The 23525-nt window shown below is 39.2% G+C and overlaps 1 protein-coding gene and 1 long non-coding RNA gene across 3 annotated transcripts in view; one reads left to right on the top strand and one right to left on the bottom strand.

Moving 5' to 3' along the window:
* The window catches only part of FBN1 (fibrillin 1), a 249205-nt gene that overhangs the window by 216116 nt on the left and 9564 nt on the right, over positions 1-23525 (bottom strand). For both annotated transcript variants that reach the window (XM_033190199.1, XM_033190198.1), the window contains exon 3: positions 345-427. In XM_033190199.1, coding sequence (XP_033046090.1) covers positions 345-427 — 83 coding nt within the window. The remainder of the gene's footprint in view (positions 1-344; positions 428-23525) is intronic.
* On the top strand, positions 1106-13641 carry LOC117070693. The gene is made up of 2 exons (XR_004432007.1): positions 1106-1141; positions 13500-13641. It is a non-coding gene; the product is annotated as an uncharacterized LOC117070693 (long non-coding RNA).

The raw sequence follows: 23525 nt of genomic DNA, 5'->3' as shown, positions 1-23525 counted from the left end.
GTTAGGCCCGTGGGTGGCCAGCAAAGTTAGAAATTACAATAGGAAAACCAGCAATAAGACTCTTTCATTCCAACTCCCATCAAAGTAATTAGTCTATGTAGCCAGGCACAACATATGTAAATGACACAACCTCAAGCAAAGTATCCCTGTGACTAAACTTTGAGAGGGGTTTGACTAAGTTGATGTATTTCCCAAACTGGAAAGGTAGAAAAGTCTTAAAGCTGGAAGGCTCTACTATAAACAGATTAATAGTACAGTTACAAAGGGCCACATTCTAAGGCTCCCCATGCAACCAACACAACAAAAGAAGGACATGCAGAATGACAGGTGTTCTATTTACTTACGGACAATACACTGATTTCCACCAGGTAAGGTTTTCCATCCAGGGCAACAGTAAGCATTATAACGTGATCCACAGACATTGGGTCTAAAACAAAACCAGAAGAATTCCATATTTAAAAAAAGAAGAAGAAGAGGAAGAGATGGCCAAATAAAAGGAAAAAAAAAATCCCTGAGTTATAAAAGCAAGATGAATCCTGGCAGACAGGTAAAGCAAACTCATGAGACTCAATGCTGAGTTGGTAGCTTAGGACACTAACATAGTGATATTAACAGGGACATCACTTAATATCACCTATGCATTGGCCCATCAGGGAAATAAAAACCAGAGCTACAAAATGTAGCACATTCTGTCACAATTTATGAAGCCATACAAGTCTTAAATTAGACAATAAACTTACACAATAAATTTCTTACCGATATGGTTAAGAAAGGTTGTAATAAAATCTCACGCATGTAAGACTTTACATTTCTACTCTTTGAAGCCATATATATATACACACACATATATATATTTTCCCCTCCCATGGCCCATCTCACCTCTATAATTTCACATATTCTTCCTTTCACTAAAATTACAGGAATGCAAACTCTGACATGAGTCAGAAAAAATAAAGGCCAAAATATGTAAATATTTATTTAGCAAAAGTTTGGAAGCAGGCCAGGTGAGGTGGCTCACGCCTGTAATCCCAGCACTTTGGGAAGCTGAGGCGGGCAGGTCACTTGAGGTCAGGAGTTCAAGACCAGCCTGGCCAACATAATGAAACCCCATCTCTACCAAAAACACAAAAATTAGCTTGGCGTGCTGGCATGTGCCTACATTCCCAGCTACCTAGGGGGCTGAGGCACAAGAATCGCTTGAATCCGGGAGGCGGAGTCTGCAGTGAGCTAAGATCGCACCACTACACTCCAGCCTGGGTGACAAAGTAAGACTCTATCTCAAAAAAAAAAAAAAAAAAAAAAAAGTTTGGAAACACACTTGATACCAGCAGTTACAAGAAAATAAAATCAGTGTCACTCTGGGTTTCCTGTTTACAGACAGTTCATCACATGTCCTGGAACAGAAACTCCATTCAGAATCCAGATGATGCACATTTAACTATTTCAGGGAGCAACAGAGTAAGGATCCAGTGACTTCTACAGTGGAAACTAAGAGACTATAATACACAGAGATCTAGAAGCAACCATTAGTTTTACTTTGCCACATCTTGAGGGCCTAAGCATTGATGCTAGTTGCTGGTGATCGGGGCTAATAAGGAAGGTCAAATGTTTTGCAATCAATTTCACACAAACTAGGAGCAATTCCAAAGCTTACAGGTATAAACACCGTAACCCCAAAAGCATAAACCTTTAAAAACAACTGTATAGCTAAAATGTGTTTTCAGTTAGGGTGCACTCCCACATTCTCTTTGTATATGGAGACCACATGAAACAGTACAGAGCCCTCCCACATTTCCCCTGAACTCACTACTTCAACATCATGCCGGTTTGGGAACCAAAGTAAGGCCTTTGCTATGTCGTTTACCCCTTTTGTTTCTCCAGAAAATCTGGAACACCCTGGAGGGCACCATGCATACTTCACACTGACAGATGCCGAGGTCAGAAAGGGAATTAGGAAGAAAGCTGGAGGAGCCAAGTAAAGGGCCCTAACTCCATACCCAGCAGCCCAGGCCTTCTCTGAGGATACAGAGGAAATGATTGGATAGAGGCGAAATATGTGCATGATGCTAGAGGCTGTGTGAGCTCAGTATATTTCTGGGTACAATGGCATAATGAAATGTCTCCCTTGTGTGTACATATGTCAAATAGTGGACATGAAAGCTTCATATATGAAAAAGACAACGAACATACAATGCAGCATTATCATCCTGATGGAATCATCTTCTGACCTAGGTTACTCAACCAATGGAACCATAAGGAATAAGGGAAGAAAGATGTTAGGGAGAATTTTAAGTCAAAGGCTCTCAACCTTTTGTCCCTCCATGACAAACTAATGCCTGAAACTTCAGTGTCCAGAAGTTCCTGGGGAAATTCAAATTCTCAGAAAGGAAAATGAGAGAGGAAGTCAGGGTAGACAGCTGGGGTAGAGGGGAACACTCAGCCTTCCAAACTTTTATTATAAAAGTTTTCTCAATTTGAAGTGACAATCCACGTCAAAGTCAACCACCTCAAACCTTCTCCAGCAACAGCCCATTAGAACAGCTCTGCTGAGATAGTCCAATCCCTACCAAATCCTGGAATAGCGTCAGAGCACCCCTGAGCCTTTGCAGGGTATCCTGTGGTTGACATAATTTTTTTTTTTTTTTAACTACAATCATACATTGTCTGACATAGTATGTCACAGACATAGTGTCTGGCAAAAATGTGTATGTCGTAACACATATACAAGACGAAGAAGCTCAGAAACAAAGGGTCCAGAATAACTATTTCAGTCCTACAAAGCAAAATATTCTAAGGATTTTCCAAGGTATTTGAAAAAGCACGATAATATAAACATTCTTTTTTTAATGTTTAGAATCAATCTACAGCCAAAACATGGAAGATTTTACAATTTACTATAGTTACAAAAGAAAATGTAAATGTTGTAAACCTTCACAAGGGTAAAAGTAATGGGACAGATGACATACCTCAGGAAACAATTTGGGAGGGAAAGTGTGGCAGTCAATAAAGCAGCTGATCCTAGAAACAGAGTCTTCTATATATTACACTGTGTTTTCAAATAACCAATAAAGAAAAGTTATACTACAGCTATATTTAAAAGTTGTGAAGAAGAAGAGAGAAAAAGGGTACAGACACTTTAGTGAACTAAGTCCCCGTCTTTCAAAGCAAGAAACCAATGGGTACTGTTTAAATCTAGATACAGAGGTACAAATATGGTAGATGGTGTTATGGAGATGGATATGAGAAGAACAAAAAACAGAAATGTTTCAACCTAGTTACCTTAAGAGATGAGAACCTGGGGAAGCAGAGACAGAGTTCTCTTGCTTTCTTATCTATTATTCATCCACAACTGTTCATTTTAAAATATATGCTCTTCTATTTCCATCATCATCTTTCACTTAAAGCAATAACTCTACTTTTGAATATGAACATCTTATCTTTGAAACAGGATACTTCTTGTTTCATTCATTCACCATTCCCTTTCATTAATGCATCACATTTCCATTTCACTCTATTTCTTAAGGTTCTTTATAATTTTGGATTGGACTTATTTTATTTGCATCCTCTGACTTTCTATGAATTTTAAAACTTTATCATTCACAAGTAATATGTTACATAATTTCAGTTATTTCAACCAATACCTTCAAATGACAGTGATTGTTTTAATTGTGTTGCCATTCATTCTTAAATCATTCTAAATGCTATGTGGTATGGCTCAATGCAAAGTATTAGAAACATAAAATTTCTCCTCTGCTGCTTTTGGTCTTGAGACACTGCAAACTAATAGAACTCGTTCAAACAAGCTGTGTGACATTTGTTCTACTTACACACAGAAAAAAAAAAAACAGCTCTGATTCTGGAAATAAATGAATGTCTTATTGAAGCTGGAAAGAACTAAAACACGTAAACTCTAAAGCAGACATACTGGATTATTTCCATAACAAAATATTTAGTTATAAAGTTTCAATACAAAATGCTTGTAAAGGGAAGGTAAATCTTTAATACAGTTACTCTTCGGGGTCAATGAAAGTATAGCATCTATACCTCTTTCTCTTTTCACCTCGTCAGCTATCCCCACCAAACCCCATCACTCCAACACAAACACACAAAGTCAGAGTTAAAGCTCTGTGCAAGTAGCAACAACATTCAACAAATTTTTAAAAATTAAAATTCAAAGGGGAAAGAACTCTTTGCTAAGTGCTAAAGATACATTATTTTATTTCATCCTCATAGCAACTCTTCAAGATAATTTTTATTGTTATAATGTTTAACACCAAAAAAAAAAAAAAAACTATTGCTTAAGAAGTTTAAACAACCTGGCCAAGGTCCCATAGCTTAGACGTGTGTAATGGAGATCTGAACTCAAGAAGCCTGACTCTAGAGTACACTCTCCTAACCCTATGTTAAGTCAAAGGTGTACTTAGAGGACAAGATGATATTTCATCCAGTAGCATTCATGGTGACATAAGTAACACAAATCACAGAATGTCCATCAATAGACCAAGGATAAAGCATAGCATAAACTGTTTTTGTGGGTTTTTTGCTTTTTTGTTTTTTGTTTGTTTTTTTGAGACAGAGTCTTGCTCTGTCACCCAGGCTGGAGTGCAGTGGTGCGATCTCAGCTCACTGCAACCTCCACCTCCTGGGTTCAGTAGATTCTTCTGCCTCAGCCTCCCAAGTAGCTGGGACTTACAGGCATGCGCCACCATGCCCAGCTAATTTTTGTATTTTTAGTAGAGACAGGGGTTTCACCATACTGGCCAGGCTGGTCTCAAATTCCTGACCTCGTGATCTGCCCACCTCTGCTTCCCAAAGTGCTGGGATTACAGGTGTGAAGCACCACACCCAGCCAGCATAAATTGTTTTTACCTGTATTCTAATAGTCTATAGGGGAAAGAGGGAAAATACATTTATATTCCACTTCACCACTGTATGTTACATTTTTAAAAAATAGCTAAGTCTTTATCTGTAATTTCTTTTACCAGTTACTTTCAATATTGTGCTTTGCAAGAACCCAACTCCAAACACCCTGGGGCATGAGTGAGTCTCAGCAGGTTTGATATTTGGGTTCAGTTAACACAGCCCTCAGAGATCCTGTAGACTGGCAAAAGCCTCTCTCAACGGAGCAAACAGCTGGCCTCTACCACGTCTGACCACATCATTGCAAGACTTGGCCTCTGTGCAAGATGTCTGCAGTGTGTCCACATTCCTTAGCCAGAGCCCATTTCTGCAATTTGGCCTCTTACAGGAAGATAGCCTTTCTGTTTCCTATGCAAAGTGCAAACTCCTTCTCAGAAAAGGTTAAGGTAATAAAAACAAGGTCAGGAGGCTCTTATTTCATATATGTTAGTTTCTCAACATGTATGTTAGTGATTAAACTCTTGCGCAAGGAGAACACTAAGTACTAGGTAACGGCTAATGAGGCTGACCTGCTGCATTAACTGCTTTTTTTTTTTTTTAACCTTTAAGGGAAAAAATCATGATTTAGCCCCTTAAGTGTAAATCTGGAGGGGCATCAAAAGGTAAATGCCCTCACATAACAAAGGACACCCACCTGCCCATGTAATGTGTCCCATGTTAATATCTTAACATCCTACTGTTCCAAGGTTAAAATAACTTCCACTATAAGAAATGTTATAGATCATGGAACAATTACAATACACAAATGAGCTGCCTGTATTGTGAACTACACGTCATGATTTGATTTGCTCTTTGATAATTTTCTTATCAAGATAAAAAACGAAAAAACATCATGAGTACCGTCTGATGAAGGGGCCTACGCTACTCTGACAAACCTTGCAAATACTCCCCCTCTTTATTTTAGTGCCTTTATTCTGGCCCTCTTCACTGAAGTCAGAGGTCAAGTCTCCCAGTAGTGATTTGAATACCTCACGTGACTGTTCCAGTCTATCTGCCAGTCACAATGCAACCTGGGTAACAAAACTTCAAACCCTGGTAATGAGAACAGCTTCCGTGACTTCCCTAAGTTTCAGCTTGGCTCTCTAGCCTGGGGTCCCCAACCCCTGGGTCACAGACCAGTCCATGTCCTGTTAGGAACTGGGCCACACAGCAGGAGGTAAGTGGCAGGCAAGCAAGTGAAGCTTTCTCTGTATTTACAGCTGCTCCCCATCACTCTCATTACCCCTGAACTCCACCTCCTGTCAGATCAGGGACAGCATTAGATTCTCATAGGAGCGCAAACCTTATTGTGAACTGCACGTGGGAGGGATCTAGGTTGTCCACTCCTTATGAGAATCTAATGCCTGATGATCTGTCACTGTCTCCTATTACTCCCAGCTGGGACCATCTAGTTCCAGGAAAACAAGCTCAAGGCTCCCATTGATTCTACGTTATGGTGAGTTGTATAATTACTTCATAATATATTACAATGTAATAATAAAAGAAATAAAGTGCACAATAAATGCAATGAGCTTGAATCATCCTGAAACCATCCCCCTGGCACCCCTGGTCCATGGAAAAGCTATCTTCCACGAAACGAGTCCCTGGTACCAAAAAGGTTGGAGACTGCTGCTGTAGACCCAGAGACTCTCTTCTGGATTGTCTGGGTCGACATTGCTTGGGATGCGGGCAATTCTGGCTTCCTCCTTTGAGGATGCAAGCCAGCCAATCACTCTAACCTACTTTGAGCAGTTGGGGATTTTTTTTTTTAAGATAAAAGTAATCTGAAAAGGAACAGAACGAATAATAGATTTTATACTGGTTTTCAAGAGCTTTATCCCCTTCTTGCCTTCTCCATCACCAGTAGATTGGTGACTCCATTACCTTTTCCTCCCAAGCCATGGTCCATCTGTTTCTCTCTCCCTCTTTCTCTCCCTCCCTTCCTCATCTCCCCTTCCCTATCTCCCTTTCTTCCACTCTGTCTTTTTTCTTCTCTCTTTAGTTCCTGTTTTGAGGGCATTTAGAATTAAATGTTTTGTTACCATCTCAAACTCATTTATCCAAGATCAATAGCTCCTCTTCCTGTGTAGCCAGTAAGTTCACTGCCAGGTCCACAATCAGGTACATCAGGACTATTTGCCTTGCCCACAAGCACAAAGCTGTTCAACAATTTTTTTTTTTTTTTTTTACCAACCCAAAGGCTTTTTTATGTTGTTGTTGTTCTTTTGTGACTATGGAAATAAAATATGATTAAGAAACAAACTGATATAATTTGTACCTCAAACAATCACGACACGAGTTTACCTGTATAACAAACCTGCACATGTACCCCTGAGCCTAAAATAAAAGTTAAAAAAAAAAAACAGAAAAAGAACTAACATTTATTGAATTCTGGATACTCTACGTGCTTCGACCTATATGATTGCCAAATCATGTTTTACAAATTAAACTAACCTATTGAGATACACTTGGTTGTGTGCTGAAGGGCTCATGAGAGGGACTCAAGTTGCCCCTTTCCTGGGAGCCATGGTCGGGGGACTGGAGGAGCATGTATGTATAAAGGGGAGTGATGAACCCCAGGCAACATAAAAACATTACTGAGCAATCATTTCAAATAGGAAGCACTACGGGAATTCCTAGGAAGAAAGAGTGAGACTACCATGGCTGAAACGATCCAGTTCCAGATAGTCCTTACAGAAGACTGGGGAGAGACATGAAGAGATCACGACGTATGTAATGTTACACATCATTGAGGATTTGGGAAACAAAGATAAAACATCATAGTTCCATCAGCCTCACAGTAATCACTACATTAATCCTATCTATTGAGTGCTTGTCCTATTTCAGCCACAGCACTCATTTACCTCCCCACAATACTCCTATGAAATAAGTCATTATTTTTATCATTATTGTTGCGTTATAATTAATGTGAGGAAGTTGAGCCATAGAGATTAATCCATCTAAATTCACACTGTTAATAAACAGGGGAGCCAAAATTCAAATCTAGTTCCTCTTGTTAGCATTTTTTGCACAAGTCTCTGCTTGTTTTGCATGAGTGTTATTACAATCTTCATTTTCTGTTACTTTTTCACTTACGTTATTGTATAAATCTAATGATCATTTTTGATAGCTACATAATATTTCATGAGTCATTTGTACCATCAGTTACTCAACATTCCATTATTGCTGGCTATTCAGCAATACTTAATGAGAGTCTATTATGTGCTAGGCACTGTGTTAGCTAAGAAATAAAACTGACCAAGATGAGTATGCCTAATGCCTAGATCTTGGTTGCTAATTCTATTATTCAATAAAAGGAATCAGGACGCCTGGGAGATGATTCTAGGGCTTGGCAGGAAATAGACAAGCGGAATCTCTAGCATCTTGCAGTGACAGAAAGTATAAGGAAGTGCTAAACAAACATCCACACTGAAGGCAGCGTGGCAAGGGACACAGGAGCCAAATGAAAGAAGTCCAAATGGCCAAAGCTAGAACCCTTTGGGAGCAACAAAATAACAACAGTAGCATTGGATTACAACACTAAGTAAAAAATAAATATCCATAAGTCCATACTGATAAATAAATGATTGAAGAAATAAATAAATGGGAGAGAAGAGACAAATCTCCTGTGCTTTAGACTTTCAAATAATTTCATAGATGCTCGGCCTTCAAAAACATGAAGCATAATTCCCCACTTCTTACATGTGAGCTACACATATTGACTGTCTTCCAAAGAGTACAGTATAAAGGGGAGGAAAAAGTGGAAAATCCTGACAAATCCTATCTCAGCCAGGCGACGAAGGGTTACAGCAACAATGACAAATCATGTTGCTACTATAAACCCTTAATATTATGTGATAAAAATGGAACTTTACCTCTGTGGTCTTTTTCCCAAAAGCCCATAATTTCAGTGTAATCACGACAAAAACATCAAATAATTCCACTCAGGGCCATCCTGCAAAATATCTGACCAGCCCTCCTAAAAACTGTCAAGGTCATTAAAAACAAGGAAAGTCTGAGAACTGTGACAGCTGAGTCATGTCTAAGAAAACATGACTACTAAAGGCAGGCTGATATCCTAGATGGGATTCTGAACATTAAAAGGACATTAAGTAAAAACTCAGAACATTTGAATAAGCAATGGCCTTTAATCACTAACTACATATCAATATTGGTTCATTGTCTGGCACGGTGGCTCATACCTGTAATCCCAACACTTTGGGAGGCTGAGGCAGGCCGATCACAAGGTCAGGAGATCGAGACCATCCTGGCTAACACAGTGAAACTCCACCTCTACTAAAACTACAAAAAAAAAAAAAATTAGTCGGGTGTGGTGGCCGGTGCCTGTAGTCCCAGCTTCTCTGGAGGCTGAGGCAGGGGAATGGCATGAACCCGGGAGGTGAAGCTTGCAGTGAGCGGAGATTGTGCCACTGCACTCCAACTTGGGCACAGAGCAAGAGACTCCGTCTCAAAAAAAAAAAAAAGAAAAAAAATTGGTTCATTAATTACAAAAAATATACCATGCTAGTATGAGATGCTAACAACAGAGTAAAGTGTCCAGAGTATATGGGAACTCTCTCAATTTTTCTGTAACTCTAAAACCGTTCTAAAGGGAAAAGTTTATTTTAAGGTAAAATAATAATAATCCTGTCCCAATGCAATTACAAATAAAACAGCTATATTTAAAAAGTGACTAAGACACAGTCTTTGCTCTTGAGGATCTCACAGTCTAGGAACACAGGTACAAAGAGTGTCTACACAACAGAGAAAGCACGAACATCAAGGTCTGCCCGGGGAACTCAGGGAGGCCAGAACAAAGGCCTTTGGCCACAGCATGCGTGGTAAGCTCAGAAGAGGACTATCTGGGCTATGATTTGATGTTTCCCGGTTGCTAAGGGGAGTCACTAGTTTTATTTCATCCCACTGATGAAATTCCTCTTAAATTCTCCAACTCCATTAGCAAATCCCTTGTCCAAATCCCGGTGATTTCATTGTTGGACTAATATCATGTTCTTTTTTCCTGGCTTCCTAGTTTCTCTCTACTCCATTAGGACAATATGGCTAAGTATCTTTTCATATTCACTATGCTTATTTCTATTCTCCTACAACCCAAAGATGGACCTTCACCCTCTATAATGTTAAGCGTCTCATTATTAGTTTCAGATATCTACCAGGTAGGCCTAATCTACCTGTCCACTCTTACCTTTACCTGTACCTTCAATTCCCACCCTCCTACTCAGCTCCTCTTCACCATCTCAGCCCTCACTCATGCAAGCACTGCTATCTCTGACACACACAAAAACCAGACACTTCCTCCATTTTTATATTAGCTCTTCCATCTTTTCATTTCAATATGTAGTTCCATCTCCTTCCTTAGTGTTCCCTGATGAATCCTGTTCATCTTTCACATTACAAACACAATTCCAGACATATCTTCAAAAACCTACACAGGTTATACTGTAGTTATATATTTAAAACAATTATCTGTCTAGATCTCATCCCTGAAGTCCAACCCACCCCCTTTACTCCCAGAGTAATACATTGTTCTTCAAGCACAGAAACAATGTCTATTATGCCTAGACCATCCTGTAGTCTATTTAGAAGCACACAATATTGACTTTAGGCACTAGTAAGTACAAAGTACAATTAACAAAGATTAATATCATCTCCTCAGCGCCAAAAGTAGGCCAGATGGAAAATGCCACCAACATTAAAATCTGTGCAATAGAGATAATTATTTCTTATAAATTTATCTATTTAAAGGAAGACTATTTAACACGTCATTGAAAGGCTATATAGGCAGTTAAACAGAAATGTATGGTGGTTTTGTTCCTTATCTCACTGACATGCCAGTCATTAATGTATCTTAATCAGTGAAGTTATCCATGTTTATAACTCATACATCAGTATTTTCCTTTGAGAAAATACAAAATCAATGTAGACAAATAACACACATATATAAACATTTGATTCTATTTATTTCTTTGGCAAAAGAGAAAACTAAAAATCCCACAAGCAACTAAACGAAGGTTTTCAGCTCACAAGTTGGCACGTATTTTATGATGGCAGATTGCTGCAACTGATCAAGGTCATAGATGGAGCCAGCCTTATGTGGCCAATTCCTACAGACAATCATGACAAAATCCACAGAGTGACCTTGAAAGGTATCTTTGGATGTGCTGCTTGGATGAAGGCTTTTCCCACTGTTAAGTGGAGTAACTCACAGCACAGGCAGCACACAGGTGTTGCATCAACAGTTTTATTTGCTGTGTACCCTCAGCTTTTCATGGAGATTTTGTGTTGATGGAAAGCAATAGCCCAAGAACTTAAGGTCCAAAAATGCTGTCACCTTTCAAGGCCATGTACATGTGCACCCTCCTCCCCAACACACACATACTCTCTCTCTCTCTCCCTCTCCCTCTCTCTCTCTCTCTCTCTCTCACACACACACACACACACACACACACACAGCCTAAGAAAATTAGGAAACAAATTTAGGAAACAAAATTAGGAAACTGCAAAGGCAGTTCCTCAGATCTGGACATCATTTTAGACTGCCAGTCAATTTAAATCCTATTGGAATCTTTTATAGGTGGCATGTGTATATTTAAAAAAAAAAGAATTTAAAGCTCAAAAAGCCATGGCATGCACTCTACAGGAAACTAGACAATTGATCCATGAAGACCAGAAGCACAGATGTTTAAGGTACATCATGTGTGCAGCAAATCATCACTCTTCACTTCATGTTTCTGGAACTCTGGATGAAGCAGCACTAAGAACACAAAGTCTGTTTGTCTGCTTAGAAAACTACACCAGCAGAATGGACTCCTCAAAGTTCTCAAGGCAATGATTTGAATAACTGGCTGTCCTAGTGTGTACTGGATCACTTCTCCGAGGGAGGGCATCTGTATCTGGCCTACTGGCGTCACATGTCTGGTTGGTTGGGTAAAAGCTGTTCCCATACATGGAGAGAGGTGAATTTCTTCACGAAGTTTAAACTATTTGACCCTCTAAGGATGAGGAAGCATTGCTTCCAGACAGAAAATCCAGCTTATCTCAAATGTTTGCTTCTGGAGCATCTGAGAGGATATGGCCAAAGACATGATGAGAACATGTTGTCCCTGTGAAGAACTGCTTCCCAGAATTCTGCAACCCCTGGACTTCACCAGGGAGCTCAGGGTCTATCAAGAGCTTTTCTTTGACTGGGATATTCATTCCATGTATTCAAGTTGAAGCCACACTGTACTTTTCCAAAGGGTGAAGGAAATTATAGAAATGACTGAAAACACAAAACAAGTGGTGAGGGGATTCTGAGCCTGCACAGAGGCAGGCCAGAGGTGGAGCTGGGGGTGGAGCTCATGGAATTCTGTTACCACCCACAGAAGGAATTGGGGACTAAAGCAATGATTCTTGCCACTTCCCAGAAATTCTCAAACAAGAGCTCTGTCCAAGGAGATAATATCTTCTGAAAGTACTGGCAGCCCCAGGAAGAGACAGGAAAACCAGCCAATGGGGTCAGACTTAGGAGAAAGAAAGAATGAGGTCTTTCAGGAACCTAGAGTGCAGGGTGATTCGATACTTGAGTTCCGAATGCTGTCAGCTCCAATTGACAAACAGGTAGAGCTCCAAAATTTCATTTCTACATTAGTATTTAGAACTTGGAATGGCCTGTCCAATAGAAACAATGTTAATAGGTGGTGGTTTGGTCTCCAGATCAGTCAAATAGCAGTCTCTCAGCTGCATTATCAGCTGAATAGGCTATTGTGGGCTGGTCTGGGAACCTGACCACAACTTAAAATGTTGTTTCTATGGGAAAACACATTCCACGGCAGGCAACCAGAGGAAAACTTGGCCACTCAAACCTACCATGCCTTAGCTTAGTAAGCTCCCCAGTGATCTATGAGAACTGAACATCTTAAACTCAGGCAACTCCACACAGTCCTGAGAGGATGGCCAGAGTCAGAGTCATCCCAGCCCAGGCTTGACACCCCTCTGGACCCCCTGCATGAGACCACTAGGGCCAATACAGGACATCCACAAGTCCATGAATCAGAGACTTAAAACCTGGAGAGTTCTCATCCTCGATGCACCTGACTTATTTTAAAGACCAGAAGATTCCACCCCATCAATAACTGTAACATAAAATCAGTATCCTGGACTGGCTCATAGATGGACTTCAGTGAGCGATTTCTAGCACGAGTGGCTTACATGTGAAGCAAGGAAGCAAATCCGTTTTGAATCCTATTTGGTGACTTCAGTCTCATGCCAAAATTATTCAAGCATTTCACCTCTCCTAAAACTGGAAATTGCCAGGGTTTTTAAAATTTATTTTTTTTGCAAGTTCCTTAAATAAAGCAAATTCAGATTTATCTTTACAATCCCAACACCTAACACAATACTTGAATCTTAAGTGGTAAGTGAAAGGTTAGAGCTTCATTTACCACCAAGACAACATAAGTTAACGAGAATTCTGTAGGAGTAGCATTTAATTTATTTTAAAAGGTGGATATGTTTATAAGAAACTAACTTTTAATAAAAGATCCAGCCTGGGTAACATAGCAAGACCCTATATCTGCAAAAAAATTTTAAAATTAGTCAAGATGCTGGCATGCACTTGTAGCTTCCCAGCTACTTGGAAGACTGAGGTGGGAGGATCACTTGAGCCCAGGAGGTTGAGGCTAGAGTGAGCCGCAATCACGCCACTGCACTCCAGCCTGGGTGACAGAGCAAGACCCTGTCTCAAAAAACAAAAAAAGAAAGAAAAGTATAATTACCAGTAAGAAATCAGTATCATTTCATCTACTTTTTTAAATTTTAGAAAATTAAAAGGAAAAAATCAAACACATAACAACAATTACCCATAAGTGGAATACATGGAGTACGAGAGTGAAATTCTTCCACGTTTCAGTTGCATCATTTAGAAACATTTATAGCTACAAAGGCTTCAGAGATCTTGCAGCTCAAACCATACTTCACAGCAGTCAGCAGGCCATGGATCTTTAAAACATTTCTCTGTCTAGCCCTCCCATCAAAACAGGGACAATATTGTTGCTCGGGAACAAAAATAAATAAATAAATCACGGACAGATTTTAAGTTTCTACAAAGTCAGAAGAAGTTAGGCAAAAGCATGTAGTTGCTGAGATTATTTCATTGAAATTAACACTTCACAATATTGGCAGTCAAAACCTTCAGTTTCTTTTTTTTAATTTTACGATTGAAACAAAGTTGTAAACATTTATTTTTAAACATTTAGATATTTGGAAAATTTTTAATAAAGATAGTCTAATTTAAATTTGAGGGAATTTAACCAGATTAGTACTTTACTCCACGTGAAGTCATGCAGTGGAATAAAAGCAATAATTAGCAACTATTAGAGAGCTTTAATTTATAAAATTTACTCTTCCCCCAAACCCTATCAAGAAAATGTATTGGTGCGCTCATTCTCAGACGAGGAAACTGAAAATGTGAGAAGTGAAGTAATTTTTCAAAGCCTGCACAATGGAAACGTCATAAATCCCTAATTCAAAACCAAAAGACTTTATTAAAAGAACATTCCAAGGTTAGTGCTAAAGATTTTTAGATTAGAGATTAAAACGATGTTTCCATAAATACTCCAAAGAGAATGTATTCTCTTTTTTGTATAAACTAATTTGTACATCATTTTTTGTGCTCTGATTTTTTTTTTTACTAGGTTTGCGAAACAAATAAGACAGTGCTTGGGAAGTGCATTAGAAAAGGAAAACAATGTAAACAGAACACATTTTAGGAACATTCACTCCTATAGACTGGCACTTCTGTTTCTTAAATAGTTTCTGCATTTCCCAGTAGAGAATGAGCATTCTGTCTTGCACCCTCCAGTAAAAACATTAGTCAGCTCCTAACATGCTCAATATTTGAGGGAGTGGGTGTGTAGGGAGCACAAGGAAGATTCAACATGTGGATAATTCAAAACCTACTCAGAGCTGGCATTGGAATGTGTTAGTACACACACTTCAACACGGGTGTAGTTTGTCTTTTGAAAAGTAGCTCTAAGCAAAACCATCAGGACACACAGGCAACTGTCTGACCCAGCTTAGGAAGACAATGAGCTGCTCGAAGGCCTGGGTGATCCAGATGATCTTCTAAAAAAAACCCTCCAATTTCACGTCTCTGTGACTTAATTCAGAGGCTGCTGGGATGTTGTCCATTACACAAAGTGGTGACTCTCCTCATTCCAATGGCCAGCACAGTTCTTCTCTGAAATCCAACTCAAAAGATTTCCCTCAGTGTGAGTGATGCCAGCACTGTCCTCTCAGCACCCTTCCAGCTCCAGAGAAGATGTGACAGTATTTGTGTTTCAAGCTATAACTAAGCAGAGCAGGTGCTAAATGCCAGCACAAAGCTTCAACATGACAACTTCTGAAGTGGTGATGATGATGTCAAAACAGAGATAAATACATCCATCTTGAATACCTAAAGGGCTTCCAAATCTCTGTAGCAGCACCCACTGACTAAAAACCAGTTCCAAAAGCCTGTCATTTCACCCAGAAGTTTTCTATCAGGTAGGAATACATGAGGCCTTAGAGAATAATGGACATGTTTCACTGACATGAAACACACGGAGGATGTGCCTGGCACACATGTACATGCACACGCACCATTCCCCATAAACAGTTGGGGAGGAGCTCCTGGGGCAGCTCTCGTCCCTACCTTCCTTTCACCGAAGGGGACTGAGTGTACCAGTAACTTTCAGAATCTTTCATTTGAATCACTAAGACTGTACTTGTTCCAATTTCTTGGGGGAAAGAAAAAAAAGCATTCCTGAGAAAGCAATGCCGAAATGAAGGTACAAAAATTCACTTCTGAATGTTAAAATCTCTGCAAATATCTTCTTCCCCCCACCCCACAGTCCAAAATCTTACCAACTTTTCATAAGGTTCTTGCCTGAAATTCCTTACTTTAAAATAAAAACACATTGAGTGCTTCCATCTTGACACTCACAGAAGATCATGGGATAAATGAACCTTTGCAGAATTATTTTCTTCCCTGTCTGCCCTTTCAAATGCCAGGCTCCTTCTGTGTGAATTTTCCACAATTTCATAGCTCATAATAGCCAATCCTTACTCTTAGATATTAAATAATTTTTCTACAACAAAGTCGTGTATAAGAAAAATCAGATCCAGCATATTGCAAACATTACTGGCTGTGAAGTATTGAGCCTAAGTTCAAAACTAGGAGTAAAACTTTACAGCATTAGTACGTCAATAGGAAATGACAGAATTTGAATATCCCCATTCTGCCACCCTAATAAATAGATCTAGAAAATGATTATCAATGGCCGCTAATAACACAAAAAGAGAGACTGGTAGTAATGTCCCTCCTAATGGAAGGACACATACCACTTATAAAGTCTTCTTGACAAAAAGTTAATTGAGTTTAATCAAGCATTTAGCTCTAACTAGCAATTCACAACAAACACAGGGGACTGAGAAACATGATAAGACCATCCCACCGGCATGCAATCATCACTGGACTGCAAGAAACTCTCCAACAGTGAAAGCCATGTGTGGTCCAAGAACTGGCCAGCGCTGGTCTACAAACTAGACATTACGAGTCTATAATGAGATAAGGAGCTTAAGCTAGAATCTAAACCATCTCACTGCTTCCTTCGTTGAGGAAGTCTCCCTAGGAATAAAATATAAGCTGAACTAAATAGTGTGCTTAGTGACATATTTTGGATTTACACCCTGGTTTCTCATCTCATCATGGACCAGAAACAGGAGTTTGTGGACTGGCATCTTAAGAAGCACTGCTGTAGAGGACAGGAACCTATTTTTTCAATACATAAATTATAAGGAAAAACTGACAGGGGGACAATCTATATATTCAAAAATATTTGAGACACATCAACCAATTGCAAAATATGGACTTTTTTGGATCCTGATTTGAATAAACTGCAAAAAAACAAATAAAATGTATGAGTCAATTAGGACATTTTAAATATTCGCTGAATATTTGATAATATTAGAAATTAGTGTTCACGGTAAACAGAATAATATTATTGTGTTTATGTTTCTTAAACAGCCCTTACCTTTTAGGACACACATTGAAATATTTAAAAGTAAAATGATTTTTCAGGGATTTACTTCAAAATAAATGCAATGAGGGAGAGAAGTAGAAGATAAAACAAGATTGACCATTAATTGATAAATGCTGAAGCTGGATCATCATTGTATCCTTCTCGCTAGTTTTGCATATATTTGAAATTATCCACATCTGTGTTAAATAAAATTCTTTTTCAAAAACAGACTTGCAGGAGCACCTGGCCTAGTCCATCCTGATATCCAGTCTCCTACATGCCATCACACCACACTTTTGTTTTCTGTTTTCATTCACTTGAAGAACCACCTTTGTCTGTTATGCAGCTCAACATTCCTGAGAGGGAGGGGACCTCCATTAAGAGACAGTAACAGTCCAATCCCAACATGTGTACCATGTTAAATCAGTGGCAAGAACTAACCAAAGTGTTTCTACTAAGTATCCAGCTACTAAATAAGGTTGCAGTTCACTAGATGGGGAATCCAAGAACAAATGACTTCACTACACCTGTGCAAACAATTAACATATTGGTTCAGGGGATAGATCCCCTTGGGCATCACAGGTCCTTTTTGACATGACCCATTTTCATAAAGACATTTTGTTTTGATGACAAACATAAACCCATCAGTTAACAAAAGATGTGTTTTGGGGGAGGGGGTTTGTTTGTATCAGGTTCATAAAAAGGTTAAATTTGTATTTTTCTGTGCATAAGTGGAAGAACTCTTATAGTCCTGGGAAATATGAAATGAAGGGAGGAAATCAGTTAGCAAAGAATCCTGGTATGTCTTCTGACCTTTCAATGTGTGAGAATGTATGTCAAACAACCTATTTTCAAGGAAGATCCCAAATGCAAATGAGCAGATGAGTCAGTCTGCAGTCAAATTAGACCCTGCTGTCTTCTGTCAAAGTTCAACAATGTCTGGATTAAGTTAGAACTGCTTACAAGCAAAAAGAGAAAAAGTGGTTTGCCTATCTTTGTAAAATACCTGAAAGGTTTTCAAAACTTTAAAAGGAAAAGTTTATTTTATTTGAGGTTTATTTTTTTCCCAGGAAGTTGGCAGAGCACAGAAAGTATCTGGTATTTATTTGTTTGATTTTATATTCTTACTCTTATAATAAACTGTCTGTTGGTGATGGTGTTATTTACCCCAAGGGGATGACAGACATTAAGTAATTTGAACATTTTCAATGGCAAATAGAAAAATAACTATTATCTGTTTAAATCGTTCCTTATTTAAAACACTCTACTCTTATTTTTATAGGCTGTGAATGAATATGAAGCAACCGCAACTTCTTAGAGTTTACTGCCAATCCGTTAACCAGAGCTGGCATGTAGGGTGCAGCATATAGGAACTCTACGAAAGCTATGCCTAAATTAAGATAATGTATGTTTTGTTCCACTCTCATGGATGCTCGATAGTTTAAGATCACTCTGAAAGTCAACTCTTATTAAAATCAAAATGGAAATCATGAAAAGACAATTTAAAAATAAAAAGATTTTCAATTCCTCAAGAGAAAGAGGACACAGAAGAAGAAGAATGAATAAGAATCTCTTTGTAGTAAATGAGCATTATGTTGCTGCATGGCATGAAGCCAAAGGAAGGGAACACTCAATTAGAAAGTGGCTCTTCTCAGGGACTGCCAATCTGAGTCACCCTGTCCCCAGTCACGCATGCAAGGCCTGCCTACAAAGCACCCAGAGAGGACAGTGATAACAGAGTGAGTGGAGGGAATACTGACGCTATGGAAAAGGGAGCTTTCTCTCTGTGAGTGCAGACGTGTTGTGTTTACCCATCCAGCATCCCTTCCCCTTCTCTGCTAACCAAACTCCTCTTTCCTAAGCCCATTCCACATGGTTCAGGCAGGACTAACACACGGCTCAGTCCTGACCAGCTGGAGCACCCTATTTCTTTGGCGACAATGAAGGGCGTGTGACTGGGGCAATGCTGGAGTTCTCCGTGAGATATGATATGCAGAATCTGGAAAAGAGGGCTTATCTCTTTACCTCTGAGATTATAGGTTGAAAGGCAGTGTGGCTAAGAATTGCGGGTGGATATCTGGGCTACCCAATTATAACCAAATCCTTACTCCAACAGAGGCAATTAAAGCACATTTCAAGAATGGCCCACCACTTTGCCATGAAACAATTCTAATTCCCAGGGTATCTCTGCACCGCTGCCAAAGAGAATGGTTTTCAACCCAGTCCTTCCATTTACTAAAATTTAAATTCTTTTCACAATGACTCTTTAAAAAAAAAAAAAAAAAATGTGTTAATCAGGAAAGAGGCAAGGCCTATTTGACAGATCTTCCAGTTAAAAAATGCAAACTTTTTTGGAAGAGTTGAGGGGGTGCATGTTCATAAGGAATAGTATTTAGTAAGTTTGTTTCCCAATGAAGACAATGCGATTTAGGGAAAGAGAAAATTTAAAAATAAAAACTTATCTCCAAACTGCCTTTAAGTATAACCAGATCTCCACAGATGTAGTAAGTTTCCATTAAAATTACACTTTTGAATATTTTAAAGTTCAGGTTTGCCTCCTGTTTCTGAATATAATCATTTCTATGATGAGAAAGTGGAGACTGTGGTATCCAGATAGGAATGATTATCTAAATTTTTGCTTTAGCCATAATAAACTGCCTCTTTGACTCTCTGCCTCATTTTCCTTATCTGTAACAGCATTATAATTATTTGCATCATCATAGCTAAACATGTCAGGCACACTACTGAGAACTTGAAATGAACCATCTCATTAAATCTTAAGACAATACAGAAAGATGAGTAATTTAATCGCATTTACAAGTGAAGAAACTGAGGCCCAGAGAGGTCAAATCACTTGTCTGAGGTTTCCTCCTAGTAGGTGGTGGAGACAGAATTTGACCCAAAGCCTATTTCCACACTTCCAAACCTCCCTGAACGTGTGGCCAATGGTTACTAGCGATCATTGAAAATGACTCCTTGGTTCTTTAAAATATGGTCCCACAATCAATACCAGTCTGCCCCACTACCCACCGCCAGGCTCAAATAGGAAATAGTGTGAGGTAATTATAACACATACCCCAGCCACTAGCTCTGGGTTTTTATGACCAAACTGTCAAACATTCCTAGCCAACTCTTCAGGAAATGTTCAGGCACTTTCTCAGATTCCAGCTAAAACATCGACTATGTGGCCCTGGGGAGTACGGAGCTCACAGGGTGGTAATGGGATATAAAATTTGCAAACTTGAGGTCAGTGGCCTCAACTCTGGGGTGTGAAGCACCAGCAGTCCATGAAAGATTAAAAAACTATTTGTCAACTTAAAGGCTGCACATCAAGTCCTTCACTGAAAAGCACTTGCCCACATCTCCTCAAACATTAACCCCATCAGTAAAGGGAGAGAAAGATATTCCAAATGGCAGTTCTGCCTAGAATCATTGGGAAAAAAGATAATAGTATCAACAAGCCCAAGACAGGGTGTTCATTCTGAAAATGAAGCATTGGGTCCTATTCAAACACAGCTAATGCTCAAAACATAGTTGTCGCTATGAGTAGGCAGATGTTTTACAGTATTATTAGGGGAGATGATATGGAAGAAAACACAAGAATTTGAGAATTTTTTCTTCTTTAGTGTGTTTATTACATGAACTCTTAATGTATAGTTTGGATAACTGAGCCAGCAAGTTATACAACAAGAGACCAAGCTTAATCACAGACCCAGAACTGCCTTAGTTGATCTCAGGTCATTTGACTTTGACTGCCCATTAGAAGTGTGAGTATGTGTGTGGTGGAGGGTTTTGGGGAGGAGTCATGCTTCAGACTCCCAGAGAAGACTATTTCTCTTTTTCCAGCCACCTGACTGATACCCTCATTGACAACTACCTCCCTCAAAATGTCCCACCCCACCCAATCCCTTCTAATGTGGAGGTTTCCACTGACAGCAGGGTAGTACTGAGAATCTAAAACTCTGCTACAGCATCACCGCTTCAGGGTTGACCACTGAGAGACTAATCACACTGCCTAAGGTCAAATAAACGAGAGAAAGAAAAACATCCATGCCCACAGAATTGATAAGGTTTGGTTATTTCACACACGGCGGAGAAACTGCAGATACCAGTCAACCTCTTGAGGGTAGGAACACAAAGAGGCCCAATCTATTACCCAACCACACGCGTCCTAGGCCAGCTCTCGCCACCACGTGACTCAGGTTCCACACCTACGAATCGGAGAGGAAAATAAGCACCTTGAGCACTTGTTCCTGGACCTTCTCTGGGCCTCAGTTTCAGCATTTATATATTTCTAAAATCCTACTATAACGAATTTGTAATATGAATTCTTATAAAGATGGATGGTCTGGCTATGGAAGAAGATATGAGCCATAATTTCAATGGCAAAAACAAAAACATTTAAAAATAAGAAGGTCTTTTAAAAGTTATTCATCAAAGGCACGAACCTATTAGGGTCTGATTACACAATCTTACAAATGAGCACTGAGTGAACAGGGGAAACGATACACAATAAGCCGCTATTTACAGGAAGAGGAATGCATCAAACTTACATAGTCCCATATACAGAGGTGCACACCAGACAATGGATTAATCTGCGTTTCCACTGCATTCCTCTACATGTTTTCATAGCAATCTTTTCTGGCATCCAAGTGTCTTTCTTTTATGCCCTGACTCTTCTCCATAAGCTCTCTGTCCCCTAAAGAGGCTGATTAAGCACAGGTCGCCTGGTCCCAATGCTGCTGGGAGTGAAGGGGTTGTCATCAGTATCTTTCAAAACCCAGCGTCTGCTCTGTCCAGCCGAGGTCCACTGGGTGGCAAGACTCTTCACTCCAGACCTTCTCCCAGCTCTCTCCTCCTGCCTCCCTCAGGCTTTCTCCTTCCCTCCCCGAACAAAAACCTTAACCCTGTTTTTCTTTTTGAACACCCCAAAATTCCCAGGTAAAAATTTTGTATTTTACATAGACCTTGTTTACTTTTCTTAAGGTTTTAACTCTCATTTGATATTCCTATTCACCCTATTTTATTTGCAGCACAGCTTATGAAATTACTTACAAAAAAGATGAGGCAATGACGATGAAGAAAAAGAAGAAAAGGAAAAGATGGCAACAAAGAAGGAGAAACAGAAACTGAAAAGGAAGAAGAAACAAACAACAAAAAACACAAAATGAAACCCTGCCTCTGGAATACATTGCCTTTATTAATAAAGATATTACCATACTTCAGTTCGAAGCCATGAAACTTGACAGCAGACAATGTGTCTGTAGGGCAGACATAAATCCCGTCTCCCCACACCAACATCATAAAATGGTTGTACTATATTTGGAATTAGATGTGTTTGGATACTTATATTTGAATGTAAGTATGACTGATGGTCTAGGAATTCATAACCCTTCAAAATGTTGAACCAAACCACTTGTTTAAAGGAGCAGTTCTCCCACTCTGAGCCTGCTTGCTGTCTGGAATACATCTCCGGCTGGGAATGGTGGAGATAGGGATTTTTGCTTTCTCTCTTCCGCTCTGGGGGAGCTGAATAAATAGAGTCAGTGATAACTGCAACCAAAAAAAGTCACTTAAGCTGAAAAAGCAGTAGTCACAAGAAATTTAAAACTAGGATTTGATATAGAATAAGACACCCGCAATCCAAACTTGACTATATTCCTAATCCAATTTTACTCTGTTGACAATGTGGCTACTCCATTTATAACAAAATAATACAGTTCAGCTCATTACAACACCAATTCTATTAGCAATTGTGACCTATTTTTGTTTATTAGTTATAACCCCTAATTTAAAAAAAATTGAGGTGGATTACACCAACAGATACATACATTTGAGGCTATAAATAGAAACTGAAAATAAAATTTCATACAGCAGAAAGTTAAAACATACCAAAGTTAATAAATTAGAGTGATTGCACATTAAATTTATTTTATGTGTAATCTTAAAAGCTGATTTTCTTAAAAGCTAATGGAAAAAGGTTAGATGTTTTGAAATTCTCATATTTGAATAAAACAAAACATACTGGTTCATTAGGAACTTTAATCTTATTCCTGACAGTTGTGAGTTCTTTAAATGCAGAACTGTGGACAAACTAAGAACAATGCCCTAACATTAATCTAACAGAATATGCAAACACAATACTTATGGAGCTTTTTCATTCTGAAGTTACAGCAGCAAAATACAAGGAGGCATCCTCTGTAGAGAACTAAGCCGATCAAACTTGATCAAGTTAGAATTAAAACTTAAAGTATCTGATTAGCCTTCTCAAAGATCTATTGCCCTACAGTGGTAGCTGGTCTCCAAAGATGGCTCCACTTCCTCCCTTCCCAGCAGACATGTGCTGCTCCTCACATCCAAAGGTAGGTTTTAATAGTCAGTTCATGCCCTTGAATCTGGGCGAGGCCTATGACTTGGATGGAATTCCAAGTCATGCAATTCCAGGCTAAGTCTGAAGAAAGTCTGGTAGTTCCCACTTTTGTGCTCTTGAGAGATCCTGAGCTGCCATGGAAAAAGTCTGGCTATGCTGGAAAGACCATGTAGAGAGGCCATGTATAGAAAGGGGAC

This window comes from Trachypithecus francoisi, unplaced genomic scaffold, assembly GCF_009764315.1.
Source record: "Trachypithecus francoisi isolate TF-2019V2 unplaced genomic scaffold, Tfra_2.0 Lachesis_group3, whole genome shotgun sequence".
In the NCBI taxonomy this organism is placed as follows: domain Eukaryota; kingdom Metazoa; phylum Chordata; class Mammalia; order Primates; family Cercopithecidae; genus Trachypithecus; species Trachypithecus francoisi.
This window is presented reverse-complemented; position numbering and strand designations above follow the sequence as displayed.